The sequence below is a fragment of the Rhyacophila brunnea genome, unplaced genomic scaffold, assembly GCF_057557595.1.
Source record: "Rhyacophila brunnea isolate RB1 unplaced genomic scaffold, BYU_Rbru_1.0 scaffold_4, whole genome shotgun sequence".
NCBI lineage: Eukaryota > Metazoa > Arthropoda > Insecta > Trichoptera > Rhyacophilidae > Rhyacophila > Rhyacophila brunnea.
In genome coordinates, this window is record NW_028233068.1 from 14,337,528 (window position 1) to 14,356,886 (window position 19,359).

General features: G+C 34.8%; 1 protein-coding gene across 2 annotated transcripts in view; it reads right to left on the reverse strand.

Moving 5' to 3' along the window:
- The window catches only part of LOC147066926 (uncharacterized), a 59,643-nt gene that overhangs the window by 21,581 nt on the left and 18,703 nt on the right, over window positions 1–19,359 (reverse strand). For both annotated transcript variants that reach the window (XR_015071535.1, XM_085954704.1), the window contains exon 2: window positions 18,539–18,627. Coding sequence is in view for 1 of the 2 variants with exons in the window: in XM_085954704.1 (XP_085810830.1) it covers window positions 18,539–18,627 (89 nt within the window). In the remaining variant the exon portion in view is untranslated. The remainder of the gene's footprint in view (window positions 1–18,538; window positions 18,628–19,359) is intronic.

Genomic DNA, 19,359 nt, shown 5'->3' on the forward strand with positions numbered 1-19,359 from the left:
CCAGCGCATGCCTGAGTCACGGATACCGAAGAAGATCGTAGAAGGAAACCCAGGGGGGAAAGCCACGCACACAATGGGGTGATAACATTATAAAAGATGCCAACCAGCTGTTAAAAATCATGAACTGGAAAAGACGTGCGGAGGACCGTTCCGGCTGGAGGACGGCGGTGGAGGAGGCCAGGGTTCGACTTGAGCTGTAGCGCCATCGAAGAAGAAGAATACATACATGTATACAATAATGAATTGTATTCGAGTAGAATCGAATACCTCCTCGCACGTCATACTGCCCTGATACTTAATGACGTATTTATGTGTCAATATAATCATTATGCAGTAGACAGCCGTAGGTTCGAAACTACTGCAATGAACAGCGAGTGGACTATAGAAATACCATAGTGTTGAGGTAAATTCCCATATTGCTATATAAAATAATAATTGGGGCGTCGTAATATTTTTGCGATACAACGAAAACATTTTGAATGAACCGAATTATTATCGAAGGAGCGGTCTGAGTTGTGCCGCCCATCCGGAGCAATATTGCGCAAGACTTTCAATGAAATATCGGGACGTTGGGCTCTCGCTCTCAATATTGCATGAAATGCATCAATGTAAAAATATAATTACTAGCATTGCCGCGATAATAAATTCAATAGCTAATAAGGAAATAAAATATGATGAACGGCAGTTGTTGAATATGTCGGTACCACACGCACAGCGTCTGGGTTACATGTAGATTGTACGAAAAACATTTCACTGTGGCACAGTTCGCCGTGAGCTTTCTTTCTATCGGAAAGAGATAATATACGATCTCCAATTTTATTAGTTTCAATTTTCATGGGTGATTTTGGCAAAACTCATGAATTGAAGATCCTAACCTAACAAATAATCGAGTATATCGGCTATTTTCAAAATTTGTTTGCCGCTGGCTGCCTGTAAACCGACAAGAACCGTGTTTTATTTAGACATGAATTGTATGTTAATACTATATGATCCAAAGAGGTTGGACGGTTTTTAATATACGGCCATATATTTCCGATACAACATTTCACGGAGAAGTGTGATACGGCGGATTGCATAATTAGTACAAGTTTCCGGACACGCAGCGTCTGAGATGACATATAATATGTATAAAATATTAAAACACAATATAAGTAGGTAAATATTCTGCATAAAAAATTAACTAAGACAAGACACACCCTAGCATAAAAATATCTTTATTTATAATACATCGAATATTACCATAAACACAAAACAAACCGAAGAAATAAAAAACATTCCAAAGACATTCAAATTTTATTATTATTAGCCAATTTTACATTTTTGCTAAAATTACAACGTCCTCAATCATCAGAGCACGATTGTCCTCGATGTAACAGATTTAATATTTAAAAAAAAATACATACAGGTTTTCTAAAGCGGCAATTCCCTGACACGTACATAAATAGACAATCAACATTCTAAAAGAAATTTTTAGATCATTGATCTTCTCTATGAATAAAAATATTATGATTATATTGTACGAAAACCTGTTATGTATGAAGGAAAAAAGCTTAATTATTTTTTTGCAGCCGTACATACATACATACACGGGTGCGTGAGGCACGTGCGGTGCACATTGTGCGCGGGTTTATTTTGGCACGATTCGAAAGCAGTGATTTGATTACATGTAATAGTATACCTATGCATTAACTACACATAAATAAATATATTATTTTTTACACATGTGTGCGTGTGATCTTTAAAAAATTTTTACTTCCTATTTTAAATCTTTATAAAATATTCAACGCGAATCATTGATTGCCATATAAATGGCTTCCCATTTTACCTTTTAAAAATATCAAATAGTTTTGTTTGGCTATATTATGTTATGTATAAATATGCTGCCCTCAATAAGGAAAAAGGCAGCTTTTTGATAAAAATCACAAATTGAGTTGGTGTACGGATAATGTTCTACGTGAAATTCTAACCATTTGATATACAGTCAAAAGCAGTATAAAATTTATTTCATTATAAAAATCGACATATTGTTTCTCATTTTTACTTATTACTACTAAACAAGAAGACAGTATAAAGAGATTCATATAAGCAAAAACACAGCATAGATTAGAAATATATTGGTTTTTGCTTATACCATAAATCAAAAGATTCATCCACATTATTGACAATTTTCTTAAGAAAAGTTGAAAAGCGTGAATGTGTCATTATCTCAAAATATGACTTATAGCTGCCTTTTTGCTTATGGGGGCAGTATTATAATAGTCCTCACAGTCTAGCTAGTCACTTCGTGAACATGAATATCGTTGTCGCTGCTATCCCTCCACGGAATGTTCAATATAATATTTTATGGAAAATAAATAAGTTCTATATACATTATGGAACTAGTGATAGAACATTCGTTTCGGCTATAAAAATTTGACTATAGATGGATCAAAAATATGTTGAAGAAAACCTCCTATGGAGAAGGGACATACACAGAGCAAATTTCATATAGATTTTGGAAATATACCAAGGAACTCAATTTTTGTTGCATATAACCACTTCATTAGTTATGACAAATTGGAACTTGTTTCAGCGATGTCGATAGGTAAAGCACACAAGACAGAAGAAATGTATCTTCAAAATTTTTGAGATAGATTTACTTCATGAAATTGGAATTCCGTAACGTTTTAGTGCGGTTGAGTTGGTAGTATAAAAAAACTAATACTCTGTACGTTGAAAGAAGCACTAAAAGATTACGACTGTAACTAGTTTATATATTTCATATTATTGTTTGCGATTTTAGGTACTTGATTGTTTATCTAAAATTTTCTTAGAGATGGTCCGATTTGGACGAATTCCATGGTTTGTCTGATGATGTAAAGTGGTGTTGGTTGGCTGCACCATCTAACCACCTCAAGGTCCGGCCAAATTGGGTCATCTGTGGCGTTATCGGGTGATTTCCCATCAATCGGACTTCAATATTGGTCCGATACAATATAATGGATGGCTTTGGTTGCTCTAATATTCATGTTTTACACATTTCATAATACGTAGGTACAGCTTACACCAATACCAAAGTCGCTCCTGGCGCGAACCATTTGTTTTCAAATTAGGATATAATTAGCAATAAAATTAGGACACATGGGGACGCGTGTTATCTCTAGGAAGCAAGAATCAACTGACAAACCAGACAAACTACAAAGTCATACGGCCTGTAAGCAACAACCAATTTTGTGGCTGGCGATTCGAGCAACCAAGTCGAAGCGTATGTATGGCCTTTTGAACGATAATAGTTAACCAAACATTTACATTCATAACAAATTATTCAGGTTTCATGATTATCTTGGCAAATTACATAATTTAACTAATTGCGACAAATTTTAACTAATGGCTCTAACAATTTAGAAAGAGCTTCAGAGAGTATTGTAAGAGCTATTAGTTAAAATTTGTCGCAATTAGATAAGATGCCTAAATTATTGAGGTCAATGTGAGTGGGTGCGAATCCCGAGAGATGCAGGTTCGATTCCTGCTGGGTGTCCCTGCTATTAAGTAGGTAGTTATATATTTTCTCAGGTGTATTTTCAAATTATTATGCTGGCTTGCTGGTTTTGACTGATGAGATACCAGTGTGAAGTTTAGCTTTGTCTTCATATATTTAGGATCCATCTCTATAGTATAGATAGAACAAAGTTAAAAGCTCCCCCGTGACGTCTTGATAGTTCTCAAAATTAAATTAACGATTCGCAGTGGCTCGCGAGCTTTCCCCATTTTTAAAAGCCCCATGATTCCACTTAAGGCATATTACCTACCCCAGTCAATACTCACCGGCGAGACAACGAGCCACCCCCATTATATACCATGTGGAAAACTGCGGCAGGTGTTCGGGGTTTTAAAAAATTACATGCACGGCTTATAAATATATAATATGTTAAATTTAATACATAATCCCACCTGTCCGCGAGAGGGAAGGTCATCGAAGCGTGCATCGATCCGTCGGGACCGGCTGCACCCTACATGATAATATCACATTTTTGTCTACCCTTATAAAAATAATATTATAGGTACTTTTTGTATACATTTTATAAGAATATTATCATTATTATACTTACTCTCGACATATTATAACGACATCTGATTCATAGTTCATTAATTCGTTTCCATTGTTCAGAAACAATGAAGTGGGGTGACCACGATTGTTGTTTACTATACGAATTAAATTCCAAGCGTCAAATAATGTAGTTTCAAATTTTCTCAATTGTAGGTATGCAGTACAGTTAATTGCCTACGTCAAACACAGGGAAGTTGACATGTTCGAAGACTGTCCCAACTAGGGATTCCAATCCCGGGATACCGAGCTATTTTCGATACCTATGAATCCCGGGATTTATAAACATAATCCCGAAAATATCAGAGAAAATATACTTTTATTAACAAGTAACTACATTAGAAATAAACTGAGTTTGATTTGATTTATACCCATGTGTAAGTTGCCGATTCATTTTATTTTTTCACATACATTAATAAAAATGAGAAAGATTGGAAAAACACAATGCTTCACACTATTAACAAAGTAATTCCACCATGATCTCATACGTTTTACGGCAGTTTCATATTTGGCCGACTAATTAGATTCATAAAAGCGGAAAGGCCATAAGTAGGTACAGCATGATTTGCTTTACTATTTTAAATCTCGCTAACCCATTCATAAAGTCTTTACTATCAGAAGCAGCAATCTCATATTAAATTCACATTATTATTTATATTACAATATTATTTACTCCATTAAACTTATGTATTTCCAAGATTGAACGTATACAATATTAACAATAAATGTCTTAAATAGTATAAATTATACTAGATTTATTTTATGTTATTTGTAAATATAAAAAAAATTATATTAACAATGGAAAAAATGCCAATCCCGGGATTGTCAAATTGTAGCCACGAAATCCCGGGATCCGAATTTTGGCTCGGGATTGGATTCCCTAGTCCCAACATATTTGTATTACAATAAGTGTTTTTCGGTTTATAAATTAGCTATGTAACTACTCTATATATCTGTCTATTGAGATTGGGATTGCTTCGAAATAGTGTTTTATTAATAACAATTATTTGAAGACTGTCAACAAAGTCAAGAATCATACTTATGATACCAAAGACCTCATTCATAATAAATTACTTTGATGTTCATAACTGTCAATTTTTGGTGCACAGTCAACAGGTTTTTTTTTTTAATCTAATTGTGAACGAATAAAGTACACATTATTTAATAAATTTAGATCCGAGTCCGTTTGGGTTAAGCCCACTGACAATTAAAAAAAACAGAAGCAATATCTACTATTTTTTTTTCGATTGTGTGGGCAATATAACGTATACATTTTTTTAAGTACCTACATACTATGTAATTCATTGTTAAATCAAATATTTTTCAGTGTCCAGTGACCAATATTATAACTATATGCATTTAGTTTTTTATGCATAAACTTTTGTCATTCACTCAACCAATTGTCCCAAAATAATATATTATTTATTGGTCACACTAATAACGGTGAAATAACAAAATTTGAAAATAATTAATAGCCCATGACACAATAGAATATAATGAAGACACAACTTTACAATTCTGTTTAACGGAAACACACAAAAAACAACAACAAAACAATATTGTACGTATGATGACATCAAAAATTTTCTGAATATGTTAAAAAAGCTCAACTCGAACGCCTCTGGTGCTAATAATTTATTAATTTTATGATTCACCAGATTCGTATAAGTAAGGCTTTAGTGGCATTTCAATAATCTGAGGTCAAGGAATTCCTTTTTTGGGAGTGGAGATAATATATGCCAAGTCAGTATTCGTGAACCTTTTTTGAAAAGGGGGCATTAAAGTGCAAGGGGGCGTTGGCGTTATTAGTAGTTTCTGAGTGGGTCAATTATATAGGTCAATTTTAAACATCTCAACAAACACGATATGTTATTTTTATTCAGTTATCTTCATGTAAACATTGTAAACAGAGAAAAAAAATCTGTAATGATAATTATTATAACCAAGACTCGGGAAGGATAAATTCATAAAATTTGTAAAACCTAGTAGGTATTAACACCAACTACCTGTGACGTTCTACAGATGGCCTGAGCTTGGAGTAAATGTAGTTCATTCCCCCCAAATGAACAAACCGTTTTGAGATTGAGTACCGTACCGAGTAGGTGGGTACTGACCTTACTGTCAAAGTTATAAGACGTTCTTATACGACGTGATACACTTCCGCGCACACTCCAATTGTAAAAGAATATTATATGTAGGTACTGTTAATTTTTGTAATTTCTGTCATCACACTAAATGAGTTTAAAAAAAGATAACCCCTCCCGCATCCACAAAAACATTCCACCCATTCTACCCCGTGATCATCTGGAATCAGAGGGTGGTTTGTTAATACCTACCTAAACATAATTATAAATGCCTCCTTCGCTTGGCCTATACTAATATAATATCTGATCTAGTAAGAGTGGAAATTATGGATTGCAATACCGAATGAATATATCAATACCGGTATTTCGGTTTTTTTTTATTGAATACCTATCGATACATATAAGTATTTAAATCTATTTAGCACTATTTCATAGCAACCTAAAGTACCTACCTACTTTTATAATGTTGACCTTTATAAATATGTATAGATCATAATATTTTAGAACTGCTAATTTTTACAAATACCTACTATAATTCCGGCTACAGGAAAATCTCTCAAATTCAACGTTTGTTGAATGTACTATCATATCAACGTTGGATTAATAGTTATTTGAGGGATTTTGTTTTCATGTTATTTAACTTTTGTTCGATTCAGTCAATATATTTTCGTTTTGGCAGCATAAAACTTATTCACTAAATTTAATATACACTATTGTAGTAAGTAATGAAAAAATAGTATTCAATTCATTTTTAGAAAACATAAACGTATATGCTTTCTTAATACCGTATTATGTTTGAAACCGGTATTTCGGTATCGATTAATAATTGAATACCGGTATTGCAATCCCAAGTGACAATATAGCATTATTGATAAATGTAATTTTGGAAATACACGCAAATAATATGACCGAAGAATAATACACCATAACGTGAAATTATTACAGTCAGCATTTAGGTAGGTACCTACTTACTTAGTAGAAATACATGATACAAAATGATAATATAAATTATACTAAATTCTACATAATTATTACAGCTGAGACTAAGACGTATTCAGTAGTTCGCCTAAACACGAAGATGGCTCGTGAACCATAGGTTCGGATGGCTGAGGCTAATGCTAAAGCTAAACCATCACAGTATTGTTAATATTAATCACGATCATTGATCATTTTCATTACCATCATTGTCAACCCACTCACTGTTTATTCCGCAAAGACTTCGAGAATATTATTTAGTAAGGAAAATAATTATTAGAATACGAACTACTTGCATAAAAAAATATGCGTAGTTTGGTATTGCCTTTATTGGTTTTAAAAATGATGTCATATTGAAGATTTCATCTCCTATAGAAATAAAATTATTATCGATAATTTGAATGACTAAGCTTCCGTTGTATGATGCCAACTTGACATGAAAATATAATACTTTTGACGCATATCCCTAGGACAAACTAAAAAAAAATCGTAGCTAATTGATTTGTAATGCCGGGTCCACACTGGCAACATGTCGCGCGACATGTTGCCAGTGTGGACCCGGCATAAAAATGGAACATTGATAAAACAACAAGAGGAATATTATGCTCGGTTTGCTCAGAATGTTTTATATGCAAAATATTGATTCAATGACTGACGCATTGGCATGGAGGCACCCCAAAAATCTCACGGCAATCCTCCTTTGCAAGTTTTCATTTTTCAAAACAGAAGAATCTCGCTTATTCGTGGTCACAAAACTTTGCTCGCTTTTCACTCTATCGGAGTTCGTATGTCACTTCTGCTCTTAAAAACAATTTCGCCTTCTCTTACGAGGAATGGTTTTCAACCCAGACAATGTGAATAATTTGAATTTGTATTGTATCACTGTTTCCTCGTATTAGTGGTGTGCTGTGTAGTTTAATATAAAATTTGTGTTTTATTATTTAGTACTGTTTGTTTTTCCTTCTATTTTCTGGGATTCATATTTGCTTTCGTACTAAATTCTCAATATTATGTAGGTATATTGTTTAAATTAATAAATAATAGTGAGTATGATTTGTGCAAATTCGAACTTAATAATCGTTACGTCTATAGGTATGGAAATCTCGGCTTGCACAGGGCAAAAAGTCTTTGCAGAATTTGAGCAAATTAGCTGCACAGTATTTGAATGACACGTAAGCCCCTAATTCTGTTTGTATAATTAATCCAATGTTCTGTTCAGAATAGTAAGTAAGTACACCATTGCTTACAATTAGTACATATTATCAAATTTACTGGATTTTAGAACTATTCTATTGATTGTGACATTCGCGGTATATATCGATGGCCTAGCGCACATTTGTGTCAAGTGCGATTTTAGGTATAAGCATGTAAGTGAGCATTATTAACAAAAATAATCTAAGACATTTTTCAATTTATATCTGTTCAGCACTATAAAATTACGATAATGGATTTTAATATGGTTGCAGTTTTATTGTTTTAATCAATAATTTTCATTATGCAGTAAACTTTGAGATTGCCTTATGTACTCTAATTGTGCAATCTTGCACTTAACACATTTGTGCATGTAAATAATTGACTTGCCATCATGAGTAAATACCATAGACTATAGATACATCTAGACGCCACCCGTTGCATTGCTAAATGAAGCTACGTGCCGTGCGTTTGGTTTGTGGACGAGCGAACGCAGTCGCCTACAAATGTTCGAGACCATAGACCATTTCGCTAGTGCTCGCCCAAAGTGCTCGCACTAGACGCTCAGAATTAAAATATAATTTTCTATTTTTTTACGTTATATAGTATTTTTAAGCGGTCAAAATGCAACCATTAGGTAAAGATATCCATAATTTAAGTTATTTTAAAGAAACACTAGGTCACTGATATTAAAATAAATAATAATATACAAATAAATTGTCACGAACATGTATCAACTTACCTATGAAACGTAATACCATCTTCTTGCTTATCAGTACGACTACCATATTTTAATAAAACGCGCAGAACCACCTTTCCTACTTAATTAACTAAAAATATATACCACTGACTTTATGTTTAACACAAAAAATAGCAAATTTAGCAACACGAACTCGCAGATTATCGATGCTACATGAAGCGATTCACCACGATTTGCCAGCGATACTTTTGGAAACTGACCCAAAAATATGTAGACCTTTTATCTTACTCTAGCGCGTATCGCAGAGATTATAAGGGTGCCGAATACTTTCTCACTCGCACTCATGCATCGTTTGGTAAATACGTATATTATTCCTCATCGTATTTCAACGTTTCGCAGTTCATTCGCAGCACGTTATCTCCTTTATAAACAATTCAAAGAGCTTGGACCGCTGGGAGGAAGGAATAAAAAAATACACACGATGTTATTCCAATAGGCAATGTAATGTTATTCTAAGGCAGTAGTAGGTACTAAAAAGTCGACCCAATACACGATACCAGCCCAATTACTAACTCATCGTTGGCATTTGGCACTATACCCAACACCAATCTATTGTAGAAGGCAACGCTATAAAGTATACATCCCCGGTGGGTCGTGGGCACCACCAGAAAATGTTGCCGTTTCCTAAGGGATACTGTCTCTATTTATACAATCCAATCACCGCAGTCTAGGTCTCCCGACCCTCCATTTTCTTTATGAATAGTATACTGAATAGGAGCCTCTTGCTCGGTTGGGTGTCTTTCAACCTTAAGACGTGGCCTGCCACACACGTGAGCTGACGCAGGGATCGTTCTACAATGTGCAAGCTAGGAGCTAGGATATACTCGCACCTTCCTCGCATTCGGCTCCGAATATAAGACATAAATTAATAAGTAAGTTAATAAAAGTTAAATTGTTGAATATTACTTCAAGGAATGTTTTTAAATCAACAAATAAGGGATACATTTAGAATAAGTACTGAATAGACTAAGTCAAAATTTATTGTGTAAATTTAAGAACTAGCTATATTCCCACATTGACATGTTATCCAATTAGCTATTTGCTACATTATATAGCATACGGCATTAGGAAGTCAATAAATAAGAAATCCCTTTAGAAATAAATATTGTACCTATAGACACTAGACAGTATAGTGTAGTTTAGACTATGAATAATTGTAACGTTCACATCATAAAATCTATATTGTATGATGCTTCTGTTGAACACCTGCTTACAGGGTATCCAGATATTTTCACCATGGCCCTTGTCCATGGGAACATCCAAAAGAAACAATAGAATCCCTGTCCAGTGCTTAACCTATATATTATTGTGCGTATAGTCAACGTAAGGATGACTTTTGTACCAGAATCCATAGGGCTAAGTTGTACCTGATTTACAGTTGTCAATTAATTTAATCCAATAAAGTATTTTAATAAGATCAACTCGTTAAATTAAGGATAATTATAGCAGGCTGGTTAAACCATGATAGGGTACATATTATAATAATACTAATTCGTCGACTTTCCACGAAGAATTTACTAGATGCAATTTGGATATTATAATTAATTGCTAGTTGTATATGTTTTCTTGATAATGAAGATAGTGGTACACGACATAAATTTTGTGATGTTACCATAATAGACATAGACATCGGCCTTCGCCGAACCAATTACCAATCGCCATCGAAAGGCATAAACAGAGTATAGATTTACTTTCACTTGCAAAAACTTTACTCCATAAGGATAATTTCAATGTTTTATTCCACCGATAATATCACCGATTGCTTCTATAGACATATTTGCATTGATTGCTGTGCATTGGAGAATATTATGGAAGAACGCTTAGTCATATGCTTTTATGTTTCGTACTCGCCCGATACGGTCGTCGGAATTTCTTGAACCGTTTCAAAACTAGGCGAAACTGTTTTAACGTTTAGCAGCCCAAGCACACAAGTAGGTACATTGTCAATATCAGAGTTTCCAAAATGGGAACCTAAGGATTCAAATGATTCAACGTTATATATAAATATCAGTGGCGAAGGGTGACTTTTGGAAAGAGGTAAGCTGTGGAGATCAGAGAAAAAGAGCACACTTGTCAGGTAACTTACGGGAAATAAGAAGATAATACTTACGATATTACTACTGATGAATAGGTGCACACTAATGACAACGACACACTGGTCATAGGTTTCACCGCTGAATTTGTCAAATTATTTAAATCACTTATGGCAGTAGAATTCCACGCATACTTTCTTTACCAAACAATACGCATCGCCAACAAAAAAGTTTGTTTAATGTATAACTGCCAGTTAAAAACAAATATTTATCATTTATAAATTGTTGTGAAAATGTCTAATATAAGTTTTTTTGCTGTATTCAAATCTAAATGAACCCTTGGAAGGTCAAGCTTTGATAATTTTTAAATGCAATCGTTCGCACATTTTCTACCGGCACACTACACAATTTAATAAATACTTATATATTTAAAGCACTGGCGAATGATTTCGGTACAATATGAGATAATTTATCCACATTCACAGTAACACAATGAATTTTGTATTATAAAATAAACCTTTACCACCGCTTTGAAATGTCAAAATGACATAAACTGTGAATAGCATGTTATGTTTGTCTATGACTGAAGTAACCTAAATAATAATCGTGAATTAATACAATATTTATTTTTAATAACAATTTATAAATTATATGTGATCGAACACAATAGTTATTATTTTTTTTAATCATCCTTATTATTTATTATTTGCTTTTAAAGATAAGCAAAGACAATAAACAAACATTTCGAATAAGCTTGTCTGTTAACGCTTCCGAGTCCAGAACAAAAACGCAGACATGCATGAAGTTGGCAACCGAATTGCGGTAGAAAATTCGGCTTGGATTATCGTTGAAATAATTCTAAAAATAGCACTCACGTTGGACGTTCCGTCATTTATTTTTGATTCGAAACATGACTAAATTAAAAGCTCTACTTATAAATAACGACGATAGATGGCAATCAATATTTTTATTATAACCTACAATGTCCTACAATATAGATATTTATTTATATAAATTAAATACTTGAAAATAGAAGGTAAGCTTTAAATAATCGCTTAGTATGGAGCCTTCGCCACTGATAAATATATACAATCGTGTCCGGAAACATGTACCTACGTATGCAGTTCGCCGTATTGCACTTCACCGTGAAATGTTGATCGAAAATATATAGCCGTATCTTAAAGACCGTCCAACCTCTTTGGGTCGTATAGTACTGACATAAAATTCATGTCTAAATAAAACACGGTTCTTGTAGCTTTACACTTTACATGAAGCCAGCAGCAAACAAATTTTTAAAATAGCCGATATACTGGATTATTTGTTAGGTTTTCATTCTTGAATTCATGAATTTTGCCAAAATCAGCTAGGTATGAAAATTGAATTAATGTTCACATTGAATCTAATAAAATTGGAGACCGTATACTATACGGTTATCTCTTTCCGATTAGAAAGCTCACGGCGAACTGTGCCACGGTGAAATGTTTTACGTACAATTAACATGTAACCATACCTACCTGTTTTATTCTCTTTCCCTTGTATTCTGGTAGTTTTATTGCGTATTTATTTATACATGAATTTGATTTAAACACTATACGGCCATTGGTTTCCAACACAACATCTCACGGTGAACTGTGATACAACAAACGGCTAACTGCTTACGTACAATTTTCCGGACGCGTGCTTACTATAGGTAGTTGTTTGTTATAATGTAAATACAATATTCACCCATCTCATAATTTATCGGCAAAATAATCTGTTAAATTAATTATCGTAGATTAAATTGATCGCTAGGAACTTCTGTACATTTTATTTTATTTTAAAGTGTGTAGCATTCATATACAAACATTGAAGAAATATCTTCATAATATTGAATAACTGAATTAAAATATATATATATATATAATTAGGGTCTTGTCTGTTTAGTGGAAGCCAGAGGCAACATATTTTGAAAATAGCCGATATACTGGATTATTTGTTAGGTTAGGACGGTTAGGTTATCATTCTTGAATTCATGAATGTTGTCGAAATTGTCTATGAAAATTGCCGCTGTTCCCGCCTGGTTTCCAATAAACAGACTTTTCTTCTTTATCTTTCTTCAATCTATAACACAGGTCATCTCAAAACTACAGTTTTTGACTTGGGTTGGTATTATACCGAGGCACCGACGTGTTATTTTTATGTACGCTTATTATGGAAAAAATCTTGCTTGTTAATAATTGAATCAACCTCTTTGCTATGGCCCGCATAAGTGCGAAAGCTACTTATTTACTTAAAAAACGAGAAATTATCGAACTGCAACAATGAAGAGTTTAAGAAATTATGATGTATATATGTCAATATAGTATAGATAAAATATATGCATATGAAGGTACATAACGCTATCGGTCTATGTCTAGTGTCCAAACTCTACGTCTACACAAAGCAAACCGTATGAGCAATATGGCATTAAAATAACACAGATTCCGTCGGAAACTGGACGAAAAAGTGATATATTTAGAACTCGCAAGTAAATTGCAACAGTTACGGGTGAGATATAAATGAATAATAAAAAACCCCCACAAGCACGTTGAAGTGATATATTTGCGCCTGTTCGCAGTTGATTTTAAAGGATTGAAAATCCGTGTTAAGAAATTCTTCACTAAGCACCTACAGAGATGCACTTGCGTCATGTCATCAAATTACATTGAGGCACAAAATTCTGTCACATATTTGGATGGGGCAGTCCTTAAAAATGAACAAATGGATTTAATATACCTATCCGTTTCCAAAAAAGAAAAAAAATACTAAGCAAGTACCTACCATCCCCTTTTTAGCGAACAGATTTCACCAAGCCAGTAAACATGATAATATTATAGCAGTGGCGGGTGCTCTAACATGATACAAGTGCACTGCACTCCCTCACATATTTAAAACATCACTCAATTCACGCAATTGACAACATATACATTTGCAATAGCGTGTAGGTACCTTATAAAGAATTGTCATTAAAAAGTAGACCACAGGTATGGATTCTAGTTTAGTAAAAAAAAAACTACACAGCAGTTACAATACACGCCGAATCATCTACACGAATAATAATACAGCCCGAACGCGCGTTCATTAAGTTCTGTAGGGTAAAACTCACAATAACCATGGAAGAAAGCATTAGCTTAACATAAATTAAAACTGTTTAAAACGCAATAATTTTAGTTTAAGTTATCAATCAAATGGGAAAGAACCGAGAGGTTCTGCGTAGTATCACAACCAGGAAACTACAGTACCTCAGCCATATTATCAGAGGACAACAGTACAGCATAGAGGACGGCGCCGCCTTTCGTGGCTTAAGAACCTCCCTGATTGGTACGAGTGCAGCTCCACTGAACTGTTCCGGGTAGGAGATGACAAATCTAAGATCGCCTTGATGGTGCCGACCTCTGCGAGATGATGGCACAATAAGAAGATGAAAACGTATTCCGTTTTCTTATATTTCTTATTACGATACATAAGATTAACACATACTGGTGAAAAAATAAATAAATGCGACGGTGTTAAATTGCACTAATAAAGGCTCGTTACTTCAAAACACATTAAATGATCCATATAGAGGAGAACACTGAGCTATCAATTTATATTATTTACCCATTTTGAGCACCCTATTGTTTAGATACCGATGTCCCCAAGGGGGCGAGAGCGATCACTATTGGAATCACTATGATGGCTGATAGAAACAAGTGGTCGACAATTTTTTTGAAAATTGTATAAATAAATAATAAATATTGATATTTTTCCAGTCATGAAATTGACACATACAATTCTGAAATACTTATGTTTATTATAAAAACTTATTATAAATTCGACTCGACAAGAGATGAGTGCCCTCTAAAACCATTTTAATGCTGAAATAGCAAAGAAAAACCAAAAACTACAATCCGGATTCCACACCACTTAGTGTCATATAAAGCTTCGATACAGATAAATTATCTAGGATAAACTATTGAAGTGAGACCCTGGTCCCGTCTGATCTACAGTAGCAGGTTCAGAGTTCAGTGACTTAGAAAATCTCAAACTACATACATACATATTTACTTACCAGGCAACTATACACGGACAGCGTTTTTCTGGTTTTTCTTTTATAAATCTAACGACGCTTTTTTCGACAGAAAATTACGATACATAATTTACATACTCATAATATCTCACATGGTTTGGCTTTTCTTAAATATACGAAATCTACGTAAAACTTACGTCAAATATTATTTGACTCCAATTATCTACTATTTTTTTGGCATTAATAATATTATATCACTTGTACCGCTAACATAGGCACGGCCCCCACATCCTGAAGCGGGCCCCCAGGCTAGGATCTTTGGCGGTGCCCCCTACCTATCGCTAAGGTTAAATGTAGTGGAGACGATATACAGTTGCGTATTCCAATTAATGGTGTTCGAGGTAAAATTAAGGGTATTTTTTATAGATTTTTTATATTTTTTAATACACCCAATTGAATAATTCTGGAGTTGTCAATAATAAAAAATTTCATCGCACAATCATATATTTTTAAATGTTAGTATGCTTGAAGTGAAATAGCGCCGCAGACGACATTTGTTTACTATTAGTGCAATTTTAGGTGTATTTATCTCACTTGGCTGGTCGATCCGCCACGCCGGGCCCCCAGGCTAGAGCGCCGTCAGCCCCCCCCCCCTTGTGGTGGCCATGAATATAGGTATAATATTATATGGTCCCATCTATTGCTTGCTCTCTCTCTATCTAACAGTTACGTCAGTAATTTGCAGTGTAGCCAGCTGTCGTTGACACGTGTTGAGTGCGTGTCCCAATACGATACACAATATTATTGGGTAACTACTGGTGATGCTTCACACACACGTAGGACCCCATGTACGTCCGATTAAAACAGAAGGTGGTGCGGGGCGAATGGTTTTCTTTTCGATAAAATAAGCTAGTTGGCAAAAAACCATGTTAGATTTTACCAAAATTTAAATTGTTTTCACGAGAACATAAAGAAAAAAGGTTATAAATAAAAAAGAAGTCATTCAACTAAAAAATATTGTATGTTACACGTATTTTATTGTTAGAGCTATTGCAAAATGCCAGCATGTGGATTTTAAAGTAAATCTGGTGTAATTTTCCACCTTTTTTTGATTTTTTTAAGCTGTTTGCGTGTCGAAAATCACTAGATTTAAGGCCTAAGATGCATATGTATTTTGCAAGCTAGATGCGTATGTGTATTAAAAATGTTAGGCCTGACAAATAAAATGCGATGGTAGCTGAGTACAATGGCTGCTTCAAGTGATCACACATATTGCTTCCACCCCGAAAACAAAATTTTAAAAATATAATTTTATAATATATTATACAATATTTTCAAGCAATATTGTCTCAACAAGATAGATTTATCATTCGTTGGGTGTGCCTGTATTCTTGTGTACAGATCGGTGCCAACGCAATAAATAATAATAATATGAACATAGTATTACAATCGTATACGAAGTCGTAGGTATAGCTGATGTTGACAGCACCTGTAAAGAGACACGAGGCAATCAATGGCAATGACAATGGAGATAATCCATTATCCACCTGTAGAGTGGCTCTACCTGTGTCATTCGTTCCATCTGTTCACCATTTGGACGCCAATTATTGTCGATTGCCTATGCACTATAAATTTATTATTATTTTAAATTGTCGCGCCACGGTTACTTGAACGCATGTCATACTATTAGGGACGACTGTGCTACGATATTTCATAATACGATTGAATTAGTTCGACACTGATTATTGTATATAGAGGAAACCATACTTATTATCGAGATGTATTACTGTATATTTTATACAACTTGTGCAATATAAAATTGGTATTCCTATATTTATGATTTCCGATGCGAGGTCAGTGGGAAGAGCGTGATGAATCGAAAATAAGCAATTCCGTCGGGTACCGAAACAGCTATTTGAACATTCCTAACTGTAGTATGAACACACATTTGTTTCTTATCATCTTTAATTCGACTGATAAATCATAAATGTGTAAGTGTTTAGTAGACAAAGTTTTCCATCATCAGCAGCCAATGGTGTCCTATGAAGCGATGGGTCTTCGCAGCCAATCTTTGTGTACATACGTCAAGTAAATGAATTGATATACATAAATGCTTCATGTAGGAATTAGATTCTTTATGTACCTAATAATAGAAGAAGCAAGAAATAGCTCGATAGCAATTATTTTAAATTGAAAAAATGCATTCTTTCCCAGATGCATCTGGTTACATTTTTTTCTATGAGTTTGGTATCGGCATATGACTTTTAAAGTATAATATTAAACTTATTCTTCTTCTTTCACCCTGTCCACGACCCAGCATTGAGGCATAGGGCAAGCACAAGTTTACCACTTCCCTTGGTCCATCGTCAACTCTTGCGCTTCCCGCCACGTCAGACATGCAGCGAGTAGATCGTTTCTGTTGCACCGCTGCAGGGTGAGGGAGGGCCGGCCACGGCGACGGAACCCTTGAGGCTGTGCTACAATATTATACTACCTAAATACAAACACACAACTCAACGGTTCCGTCGCCGTGGCCGACCCTCCCTCATCCTGCAGCGGTGCTACAGAAGCTATATATGCGCTGCAGGTCTCACAGGGCGGGATGCACGAGACGTGGCGATGGGCCGAGGAAGGTGGCGCGATCTTGCAATTGCTCTATGCCCCAACAGTAGGGCGTAACAGGGCGAAGTAAGTAAGTAACTAAACAACATACACGCTTTTTACTTTTGGTTTACCTATAGGTATGAAGTCTTATAATATAATTATGCATAAGTATCATTCTAACCCTATACCAACGGGAGAAGCTACCTACTCCCATGGTTTTGAGCGAATTTTCGAACGAAATCCCTGGATTAAAAACCTCACTCGGGCATGTGGGCTTTTAGCCCGAGCCGAAAACACGTCATGCCTTATTTTGTATGAGATAAAATTTCGTAGGTACATTATTTTCTGCGAGGCAATTTCGGCGAAGTGTGGCCCCAGGGTAAATACAAACGAAATTGCATGAACTGCATCAGAAAACAAAATGAGGTCCCGTCCCGCTGCAGTCGCATGAGTTTGAAACAATAATCTAGTTTAACTCGGCTTCCATTCCGTTAAATAATACAAACACGTTATGATAAGTACACATTCATTGGATTAATAGGGGGAAGTTGTCGTAAATGTATTAAATTCAATAAGCGTGACTTTATTTCAAGAGTAGAAGTCAACAATGGCTACACGATTATTCCACCTACGGCAAAAGCCAAATAGCGCGATTATCGTCTGTCGTAATAGGTTAAACACACAATCACAAGAAATTTTAATCTTGACCGAGAAATAATGTTCCATGGCCAAAAACTGGCTCTTTTGAGCGAGGGTAATCTGGTAATGTTTGGTACTTACTGGTATCTGAGCTCTCTGTCTGACCATAGTGCCAACGGGACTAGGTAACTTGGATGGACTACTGCACGCGGACGATGGGCTGGACATTCCTGCAAACAAAACAAGAAATACAAAATTAATTTGACGTCATATAGGTATAAAGAAGTTTGGTTGTTCACTATAAACTACACCAAACCTATATTCAAAGTGTGGAAAAAGAGCGGGAAGAACATTAAAATACCGATAGCCTGGACTTTGTTCGGAATACTCGGTTACATATTGTAAATTGTACATATTACATTTCGATGTAGCACAGTTCACCGTGAGCTGTCTTATCGGAAAAAAATTGGCCAAAACAGCTAAAAACGCCATCGATTTTAATTCTGAACAGAATTTGTTAAAGGAATCACACGTCCTAAGTTCAAACACGCATTAAAAACAACATGTGAATTTTTCAAACTCGGGATCCGAAACCGATACTCACTAAGTACCTACTTAACAATACTATTATATGTTACCACTCGGCTATCGCGGGCCTACGCATTTCTACTATTGATTAGTAGTGGAGGCCTACTTACTTATGTATAATCTGTCAGTAAAATATAAACGTCAAAAGAAAACATAGTATTATATTATGTGGAGACATCTGGTAGACGCGTTTGAATAATATACATACATCATACAGCAATACCCCGACGATACGTCGAAGATGGTTGGTTCCACAGTTGACGAAGTCGGTCGAAAGTTAAACAAGAATAGAAAACTTCATACAAATATACAATAATGTACTAAAACTAAAGTGACATAAGTAATTGGTTATTTAAGTCAGTTCGATTAATAAA